This window comes from Chiroxiphia lanceolata, chromosome 6 (assembly GCF_009829145.1).
Source record: "Chiroxiphia lanceolata isolate bChiLan1 chromosome 6, bChiLan1.pri, whole genome shotgun sequence".
NCBI classification, from domain to species: domain Eukaryota; kingdom Metazoa; phylum Chordata; class Aves; order Passeriformes; family Pipridae; genus Chiroxiphia; species Chiroxiphia lanceolata.
Genome location: NC_045642.1, coordinates 42,605,788 through 42,616,258, shown reverse-complemented (window position 1 = coordinate 42,616,258; position 10,471 = coordinate 42,605,788). Strand labels below are relative to the sequence as shown.

Below are 10,471 nucleotides of genomic sequence, written 5' to 3'. Positions count from 1 at the left end.
GGGGGCCGGGCGTGCCGGGCCGCCCCACCGCTCCGTCGCCCGCCGCCCGCCCGGCCGCGCTGGCTCTCGTCACCCTCCTCAGCTTCGCCTCCCGCTTCCACCGCCTGCCGGAGCCGCCGCACGTGTGGTACGGGCCGGACGGGGCGTGCGCCCCTCCGTTCGGGCAGTGCCCGAGCCCCGGGGTGCGGGGGTGCGTGTCCGTGTCTGCCTCCTCCCGGGAGCAGCCGGCGGATTGCGGGCGGGTTGCTCCCTGACGCCCAGCCTGCGCCCCGGCCTTGCCCGGCTTGGGAGGGCCCCGTGTTTATCCCAGACAGATGGAGGGACGGGACCCTGGCAGGGAGGGCCCCAGGGAAGCACTGCTCTCTCTGGCCAGCCCGCTCCTCGCCGCCGCTCTCGGGACGTGCTGCAGAGGGTCCTGGAGAGGCGGTTTTGTGGGACTGTGGGCGTCAGACTGACTTCTTAACATCTCTGAGGTCAGCCTGGAGTCAGAAGGGCAGACTAGAGATTTTGGAGTGCTGATATCAAACTTTAAAAAAAGGGCCCATCCTAGAATGACTGAAGTATTTCCCAGTAGATGTAATGCGTCATCTATATTGAATGTGTGGCAGTAACCCTCTATATGATGAAAAGATGAAAAGACTTTCCTGGTTTTTTTTTTTTACTGTCTTCAGCATTATAGAATATTGGTTATTGTTAAGTTTTGTTTTGTTTGTGTTTTGTTGTTTTTTTTTTTTTTCCAGTTGGGATGAAACTCATTTTGGGAAAATGGGAAGTTACTACATTAATCGGACTTTCTTCTTTGATGTCCACCCTCCTTTGGGGAAGGTAAACTGCTTTTCTGTTACATATTTTAGAAGCCACAGGAGTGGGCCAATAAAAGTCTATTCTTGCCTTCTGGACAAAGGTTGTGATAAACTCCATTATCTTTCCTGTTGTTGGGCATCATGATAATTTGCATTCTCTATCCACAATCTCAACTTGCAACTTTTTGTCTTTACAAAAATACTTCAAATAAGGGAAAACTACGGTATTGCACGTTGGGTATTTGAAAGGCTTGAAATTAAAAAAATCAGTGTAGTACTTATGGATTGGAGGGGTTATGTCATAACAGCCTACATTTGAAAGGAAACAAACAATTTGTGATAACCTGTGTGCAAGTGAGATGCCTACCACAAAGGACCCTGAGAGCACTGATTTTCTATTCTGACTTGTTTTAGCAACAGTGTGTAGTGCTGATGAAGATGCACTCCTACTGCCTCGACAAGGTTATCTTCCTTTCAGACTGAGTCTTCTGAACCTAAAGGGATAGGGAGCTATGGGAAATTCTAGAGAGACAGAATTGTCCCTGCTCAATCCCACACCTGCTATTTCTCTTTAGCTTGCAGTCATAGTCCATAGCCAAAATTGTCCTGATTTTGCCTTTAGACAAAGAGCAATGTGTTTGCACATGTTATCTATACATAAACTCTTGTTTGGATGATATATCTGAATGAAGTAGTTGTCCTCTGGATCAGTCTTGGCTTCTATAAAAATTTTACCTGCTGCTGGCTTTGGTGCTTTTTCCTATAGTGCAAATTCCCTGACCAGTTTTTTTTTTTACCTTTCCTCTTCAGATGCTGATTGGACTTGCTGGCTACCTTAGTGGATATGATGGTACGTTTCCTTTTCAAAAGCCAGGGGACCGATATGAGCAGCACAACTACATGGGAATGAGAGGGGTAAGGTTCTGCAGGCTAGTATTGAGCTGGTTAGCTTTCCTGTGCTTTTCAATACAGAGGTTTATGTCATAAGAACAGCTCTCCTGGATCGAGTCAGAAGTCTCTTTAGCCTGGAGACCTGTCTTTAAGCTCCTTAGAAAAGTGTCAGTGGTTCTTTTGTGAATAAGTCTTAATGCCTGGCTGTGAGAGTTCGGGTAAGAAATTAAGGTGATTATTGAGGCCAACTCTTGCTGCTAGTTAGTGAGACTACACTTCTGTGTGGGACAGATATCTTGCCTGTTCTGCCAAGCAAATGTTGCTGAACTTGGGGTTCTGTCACTTCATTGTGCCTGGCTGCTCTGCTGGGGAGCCAAGGATGTCAAAAAGCCAGGATCATCCACTGTCACCTGCAGTTTGGCACCACCAGGGAGCTGAGTAAACCAATGGAGCCTGCAGCAGGGGAGCAGAATTTAGACTTGTATTCATCTGAAACCCTGGCTGTACTGCTATCTAGGAAGACCAAGAGCCATATAACTGACAGCAGATAAGACAAGCCAAAAGAAGAAACAGCGTTCAATTGTTAGTACCTAGAAAGAAGAGTAAATCTTGGTTTCGTTTCCAGCAATTTGTGCTGCTTGCTTTTCTTTTGATTTCTGTTCATTCTCCTTCAACTATCCTTGGTCTCATTTGTGTAAGGGAGGTGAATCTGGTCTGGTAAACACATAAGGTGCAGGTGTATTTTGTTCTTAGATTTCATATTCTAGTATCTTTTTAAAATAAGTGGAGTATGGTTGAATGTGTAGTACATCTACTTGACCAATCTTTTTATGAATATCTAACGTAGTCTAGCAAGAGAGTGACTGACTGTTGTTCCTGACACCTCAACAAGCAGAGTAAGTGTCTGTCCTCTGAACAGTGTCTTTGTTCAGTTGGCTTTTGTCCAATGTTCTTAGTGACTCAGTTCAGTGACTGTGACATCTCCTGTTGTTGGTAGGTGTGGAAGATGAAGGAAAGGAAGGGGTGTGAGCACTTGTTCATCTTATGGAGGGTTATAACTTCTCCCATGATCTTCTTTTCCTGCAGTTTTGTGCATTCCTTGGCTCCTGCCTGGTTCCCTTTGCCTACCTCACAGTGTTGGAACTGTCAAAGTCACTGCCAGCAGCCTTACTCACAGCTTTCATCCTTATTTTTGGTAGGTGTTTCTGCTACAGGAAAATTGAGTAACCTGACTGTTCAGATAACTTAATTTCTGGATTATCATGTGTTACCTAACCAGTGGATATTTGGGTTAATGAGAGACCTTCTCAAAGGCAAAGTAATTTCACTTTATATATGCATATATGAGGCTTTTTAATTGGTGATCCTCTTGAGAATATTACAGTCTTGTTTAGTTCATAGCTACTTCTGTTATTTGCATGACCACAGCATTAGACTACATTTCACTTTGATTTTAAGAATTTTTGTAAGATGTATGGTCAGGAATGATTTTGCGCACTAGTGATGTCTCCCATATGAATTATATGAATTATATTATATTTAACAGCCTCTGCATTACTACAGAAGAGTTCACAGTAAGAAATGGATAAAGTTCCTTGTTGAATTGACCCAAATGGAGAAATTAACATTGCAAACAGAGTTACCTAAATTGGGGGTTTGTGGGGGCACACAGATATTAAGGCATGGAGACTTAAAATACCCAAGTTATACTCATTTCTTATAGGTACAATTTGAAAGATGACTTCTCCTGTAGCATGCTCTGGCACAATGCTGGTGCCCTCGGTAGATCGTTGCTGTCTGTAATGGTCTCCATTTGAATATGTTATCAGCACTTTCCAAATGGTGTTTCACAGATATTGTTGTACTGCCTGTTTTTTGGTTCTGTTGGGTTTTTTTCTATTTTTTTCACAAGTAAAAGTTGAATTTTTCTTATCTCCTTCTGTTTCTAGAATTTCTCTCCTTCTCCTTGTCTTGACTACGCTCAGGAAACTCACTTCCCACAATCTTAGATTCGCTTTGGAACTACAAGCCTTTTTGACATTGTTGTGTGTCTCTCTGCAGATACAGGCTGTATTACTTTGTCACAATATATTCTGCTGGATCCCATTCTGATGTTCTTCCTCATGGGAGCTGTTCTGAGTATGGTAAAATGTAACAGCTGTGCAGATAGGTAAGATAAAGATGATAATTTTGTAAAACTATAGGTATTCAACTTTCACACAGATAAAGTACTAGAACATGTCCACCATTGGTAGTCCGGGTGAATGGCTGAAATTTGATTATTTCAGGAAATTTGGAGGTGAAAATGGCTGTTGGTAGAGGAGAGAAATTTTTAGTATAAGTTTTTTTTGTAACTAGGGAGAAAGTATTGTGACTGGGGTACACCAAGAGAGAGGCTTAACCAGATTAAGGGACCTGGGAGTTTGGATTGACAAGAAGCTGAGCATGAGCCAGCAGTGTGCCCAGGTGGCCAAGAAGGCCAATGACATCCTGGCCTGGATCAGGAAGAGTGTGGCCAGCAGGTCCAGAGAAGTGATTCTTCCCCTGTACTCAGCGCTGGTGAGGCCTTACCTGGAGTACTGTGTCCAGTTCTGGGCCCCTCAGTTCAGGAAGGATATTGAGGTGCTGGAGCAGGTCCAGAGAAGAGCAACAAGGCTGGTGAAGGGACTCGAGCGCAAGTCCTATGAGGAGAGGCTGAGGGAGCTGGGGTTGTTCAGCCTGGAGAAGAGGAGGCTCAAGGGAGACCTCATCACTCTCTACAACTACCTGTGAGGAGGTTGTAGCCAGGTGGGGGTTGGTCTCTTCTCCCAGGCAGCTATCAGCAAGACAAGAGGGCATGCTCTTAAGCTGTGCCAGGGGAGGTTTAGGTTAGATATTAGGAAGAAATTCTTTACAGAGAGGGTAGTCAGGCATTGGAATGGGCTGCCCAGGGAGGTGGTGGATTCTCCGTCCCTGGAGGTTTTTAAGATGAGACTGGATGTGGCACTTAGTGCCATGGTCTAGTAACCACAGTGGTAGTGGATTAAGGGTTGGACTTGATGATCTCGGAGGTCCCTTCCAACCCGGTTGATTCTATTATTCTGTGATTTCAACAAAAATAGTTTATGTAGTTTTTGGAACTGCAAATCTTGAACATGAAGGTTAAACATTTTAAAACTTACAGGAAAGAAAGCTAATAAAAGATGCTGTAGGTCAGAAAAGGATGGTTGTAGCTTATTCAAGGTTTTGGTCCTTAATGGAAAAAATATTGTTATTTTGAACCAATTACTTTGATTCCAGGCTAGAGAAACACAGTTTATCTGTGACTGTAGTCCTGTAAACACTTATAAAAATCCTACTGTCTGAGGTAAATAGTATAATTTGTTTAGTTTAGAGAAATTGTTATAAAAACTTTGAGGGAAATAGAGCCAGGATGTTTCTGAATAAAGTAGTCAAGTTGCTGAGGATATTTGCCATAGACCCATCCAGAGGGGGATGGTGATTTCTAGGTATTGGTATATACCAAAAGGCTTCTTCATGGCTGGGCTACACAGAGTAGTTTCCCCACAATGCATCCAGAATTCAAAGAAACAAAACCTCAGAATACTCTGTTATATGTGAGCAATTTTTATTTCATGAAGCATTCCAAGAACTGATCATATCAATCTTAGTGTGACTACAGTACACATGGCTAAAATGCAGCCCCTAGCGTCATGTAGGCCAAGGCCATCCTCATCTACAATACATACCCCAGGGAGTGCAAGCACTAAGTTACAGGGTAGCCCTTGATCAGCTCTGTGGGCTTTGACCTGAACTTATTTTTCATATGTTACAGCTAATCCTCTTGTCGAAGTAGTTGATATCATGCAAATTAAACGCCGGCTCTAGCTATTGTTTTGCTTAGCAGGTCATGGGGATTCAAAATGCAAACATCAAGGCATTAGGAGCTGGTAGGAAAAAAAGGTTTTAAATTCTGCTGTCATCCCTTCTCATCTCTTCTCAGTGGTTCAATTTTATTTCAGTTTCTAATTTGTTTGCTTTTTGCTGCAGCTTTTGTTTGTGCTTCAGATAGATGTTTTCTACTATGGCCTTCCTGCTTTAGTAATGGTACTCTTTTTCTCCTGTTCTCCCCTGTGTCCCTAGCTTTTTGTCAGAAGTAAGTTTATGGAGCAAAAGTCTTGTTTCTTTTTTCATAACTTCCGTGTTGTCAGACTTTCTTCACACTAGCATTTTAGTTTATACCTGGTGTCTATGTTTCCGTCCTCAAAGGGGAGATCTAGGAATGTCCCAGTTTAAGTGTTGGACCCTTCTGAAGCCTGTATAAAGGTTTCACAAGCCTGTATCTGAAGACAGTATCCTTGCATGATTCTAGAATTAATGAAAAACTGTTTTTTCTATTCCTCCTGAGAAGATGGAGTGTAATTTTGCAGGATAATTTATTTGCTGTTTGTTTTCGTAATCGCAGATGCCCGTTCCTGTAGCCGTCATTTTGTTTACTGACTTTCTGCACTGGTCCTGCAGGCCGTTTTCTGCCTCCTGGTGGTTCTGGCTGAGTCTGACTGGCGTGAACCTTGCTGGAGCTATGGGGGTAAAGTTTGTTGGCCTTTTTGTAGTCCTCTTGGTAGGCCTGAACACAATCTATGACCTATGGGACTTACTGGGGAACCTTAGTCTGTCACTGGTGAGTTTCAAAGGCTTTTCTATACTTTAAGTGTTTCTTTGTTTTGTTTGCTTTGTAATTCTCCCAGTCTTTGACAACCCTGTAACTACTCAGACAGTGATGCTCTGTGCAGCAAAAAGGGGCTTCTGATGTGGATGATGATAAATAAAGATTAAGGTTATAATGAAAAAACTATTGACAGACTTCTGAAAACAAACAAACAAACAAACTTACATTAGCGGGATGTAGTGTCATAAGAGCACAGCAAAAAGAATGTTCCTTTTTCCTTAGAGAAACTGTTACCTTTCCAGTTGGATGATTTTTCAGTCTAAGCTAAAAATGCTCATTGGGAATGGCTTTAAAATGGCCCAAAGCAAGATGTTGTCCAACACTGTTACATGAGCTTCTGAGGAGTATGTGCTACCTGGCAGACAGGCATGTCTTGCAGCACTTGGTTTGCATAAGCAGCGTGAGCTCAAGTTCTGCTTTGTGAGAGTTAAGGGGGCATAGGCTGCAGAGCAGGAGCATGCTATCCCATCAGGAGTCATAGAAATGCTCTGCAACTTACAATATCCATAGCCAGTCCAGAGGATGAAGGCAGCCATACCCTCCTTGATTTCACACACATTCAGTTCCTAGAAGCTTTAAAAATTTGCTAGTGAGTTTGAGCGCCTTGTCCTAATATATTGTATTTTACATTTGTGGACTGTGAAATCTGCTTTTTTGGAGAAATACCTTGATGTACCATTTGCTGTCTTGCAATCAGCAGGAAAACAAATTGTTCAGTCACGTCTTTTAAAAGGTGTTCAGTTCTCCTCTTGTCTCAGCCTCTTCTGAAGCTTGAAAATTCTACTTTTTTCACTTACTGTTTTTGTCTTGTTTGTCTCATGCAGTGAGGGTTTTGAGGGACTTTTTCTATTCCCACTGTGTGATTTGTTTTTCTTTGATTAGTGTGAATCAATATGGGCTGCAAAGATGCAATGTTCCAACTCTGGAGAAGCACTTCTTGAGCAAAGTCACTTAATTGCATTTGAAACGGAACAAATCCATCATGTCTATGCCTTCTGCCAGCAGACGGCTGCACAGTGATTTCATTTGTGTTGCTGGAAGCAAAGGCAGCAAACCCCTGAGTGTTACAATATATAAAGAAATTTACTCCAAAAGGTAGATGCTTTCTGAATAGCTATTTGTCAACCTTGGTGCTTGATGAGAGAGGAAAAAAAAAAGTGAGGATTAAACTCCTGAAAGGCTGGATAACTTAATCTCTGCATTTGTTAGGAAGCTACTCATAATTATTTACAAGCAATGTTTTTGGGACTAATTTGATTTCTAGAATTCTCAGCTTTTCTTGGTCTACTCTTCTGGTTTGCTCAATGCTGTCTTGCACGTGCATTTTCTTTTTGACTTTACATTGAAGTCTATAGTTAAAGAAAACTACAGACTTCAGTGCAAAGTCAAAAAAGAAAAATGCAATGTCAGAAAATTTTCATGAAGACTGAAGCGTATTGAGGCTGTTTTAAGCAGGCAATTGCAGATGAGTTCATGTGCCTCTCCAGTACATAAACGTGGCTATGTACCATCAGTCAGCATTTTTGGAAGCGTCCAGTGGTTATTAAGTGTTCTACTGGAGTACATGAGCTTAAGAACTCTTTCCTTTGTTGACTTCAGTGAGTTTTTAGTTTTGTAATATGTTTAGTGCCTTTTCCATTACTTCTGAATTTGTTGGATCTGGTATTGAGGGATGGAGAATGAATAGCTTAATGATTGGTTGTGTGATAGCTATCATGTAAAAAAATATGGAGAATAGCAAGTATATCTGCTTTCATCCACTTTGAAGTTAGTGTGGACATTTAGCAAGCAATTTTTGCTATTTTACTTGTTTTTTTTCTCCTGCAGCTATTTATTAGCCACCCTGTGTTTTATGTTATTTACTCTACTACAGGTAGTGTTAGTGGGATGTGAATAAATAATGCTTGGGCATCTGTGTAAAAACCATCTTTTTAAATGATTAAAATAAAATACTCTGCTTTTGTGTTGAGGCAGCTGAAACAGATTTTGCTGATGACTTTTCTGTAGCTTCTGGCTAAGCAGCAACAGAAGTTGCAGTGTGAGAACATCCTTGCTAAGCGAGGTGATTTCTGTGACTGAAGCATATCTAAGTCCCCAAGAAGTCCTGTTTACATTCACATTTGCATAGAGAAACTTTCTTGGAGAACAAGTTTTCATTTTCCCTTTTGCTTAGCTTTGACAATTACTATTTTGGAAGCCATCTCTTTCCTGTGATTTTGTGTCAAGATGTGTACCACTGATAAACAAGTTAAGGTCCTTGTTTTCAAAGTATTTTCAATGAGAGCTGCCCAAGCTCATTTGCCAAAGTTAGGGATGCTCAGCACTTTGCGACGTTAAACTCTCCTATTGCCTGTTTTTGTCTTTTTTCCCAAGACCCTGAAATTTCAAGGTACCATAAGTCCAGCTTTGGGAGATATATAGCAAGGTCTGCCTCAGCTTTTACTTCTCTCTAGGCCTTGTTGAGGTAATTCTGCAGCCTCCTGAGCTTGCTTGCATGTCAAGCTCCAGCTTTAGGACCACTACTCAGAGTCCTGTGAAGTAAGGAGAGGAATTGTTCCTGCAGTTGCACTGTTTGATCCAAGTTGTGTTTGTTACAGGTGATGTTTGGAAAACATTTACTGGCTCGAGTACTTTGCCTCATCGTGCTCCCACTTGCTCTCTACACGGCTATGTTTGCTGTTCATTTTGCAGTATTAAATAAAAGGTATTTCACAATGTTTTCTGCAGAAGAAGAGTCACTTGTTTTTGCTTTTAATTAAAGGCTATTGATTATATATTTCTCCACTTTCAGTGTCAGAAGCACGACCACAAGCTGTGTCTTTGTTTAATTCCCTTCCCAGACTTCTGCATTGTTCTTACAGAAAGGCTCTGGCCAAGCTGGCAGTGAAACTGAATTTTAATTTGACACTTTCTGAAATGCCAAGCAAGTAACCTAACCAAACTCTCTGTCTTCTTTTTTTTCCCCTTCTCTTTCCTGGACCTGAAAATGTCTCAGCTTCATTCTTTGTCACTTTGTAATTAAAAAAAAGTCATTGCATTCCTGAAAAATGCTTTGGCTGTGATGACAAAAGTAAGGCTGAGTGTGCCCAAAGGGAAGGCTCTTCTCTGAGTGCCTGCAACCAAGGGATGCTTTTTATATGCAAAGAGCACAACAGCTAGTAAAATGGCCAAGTTATGTTTTCCATATGCCAGCATTAAGAAATGAGGTGAATATGCATTTCACTATAAAAAAATAATTTAAAATTAAATCTGTTATTTTTCAGTTAAAGTCAACTGATCTTACCATTAACCTCTTAGCAGAAATAAGACTAAAAGAGCTACAGAGAGAGGCTTTGTTTTATGTATCCTGGCAGTTGGTCAGTTTATTTGTTGTAAGAACACTCAAAGATCGGTATCGTGCTTTTATGCAGTGCCAGCAGCTACATTTTTGTGACCTCAAGTCCTTGCAGCTCTGGACAATTTCCTGCAGGGCTGTCTCTCTGCTATGATTCACAACATTAGAGGTGCATCTAAGAGAACTGCATTCATTCTTCTTCTGATGTCCTGTCTGCTTTTGTTGTTTTTCCTCTATAAAAACAATTTCGTAATGCATGACAGATTTGTGTGCTTGTTTATCTGCATTCTAAATTGTCACATTCTTTGCTATCTTTTGTAGTGGCCCTGGGGATGGTTTCTTCAGTTCAGCATTTCAGTCCCAGCTGATCGGGAACAATCTTCATAATGTCTCCATTCCAGAGCGTGAGTGTCCAAACGAATAAACCAGTCTGAATGTTGTCAATATACATGGGGGTTTAAATAAAATGGCATCTCCTGTGACTCAGTGCAGGACAGTGCAGATTATGCCTTCATGGTTGTGCTTAGATCTATGCTGTTCCTCTGGGCAGTTTTACGTATTGACAGAAAAGAAGAAGGCTGTGTCCAGTGCATGGTCACTAGCTGTTTCATCGTATTCCTTCAAGAGGGAAAGATGACATTTTGAGGGATTTGACTGTTTTGTGTGCATGCATCTTGTTATTTTTTGGCCTTAATATTGCTTGAGACAACAAAAATATATTTGTCCTATTCACCA

At 41.6% G+C, this 10,471-nt stretch overlaps 1 protein-coding gene across 2 annotated transcripts in view; it reads left to right on the top strand.

The window, feature by feature from the left end:
- The first annotated feature begins 6 nt into the window (after window positions 1-6).
- The window catches only part of POMT2 (protein O-mannosyltransferase 2), a 30,400-nt gene continuing 19,935 nt past the window's right edge, over window positions 7-10,471 (top strand). The window contains exons 1-8 of one of the 2 annotated variants that reach the window (XM_032691360.1): window positions 7-127; window positions 741-825; window positions 1,614-1,718; window positions 2,781-2,889; window positions 3,756-3,864; window positions 6,195-6,354; window positions 9,000-9,106; window positions 10,058-10,140. In XM_032691360.1, coding sequence (XP_032547251.1) covers window positions 766-825; window positions 1,614-1,718; window positions 2,781-2,889; window positions 3,756-3,864; window positions 6,195-6,354; window positions 9,000-9,106; window positions 10,058-10,140 — 733 coding nt within the window. In that variant the 5' untranslated portion in view covers window positions 7-127; window positions 741-765. Of the gene's footprint in view, window positions 128-740; window positions 826-1,613; window positions 1,719-2,780; window positions 2,890-3,754; window positions 3,865-6,138; window positions 6,355-8,999; window positions 9,107-10,057; window positions 10,141-10,471 lie in introns of those variants that run through there. The other variant, XM_032691359.1, reaches the window with a different exon arrangement.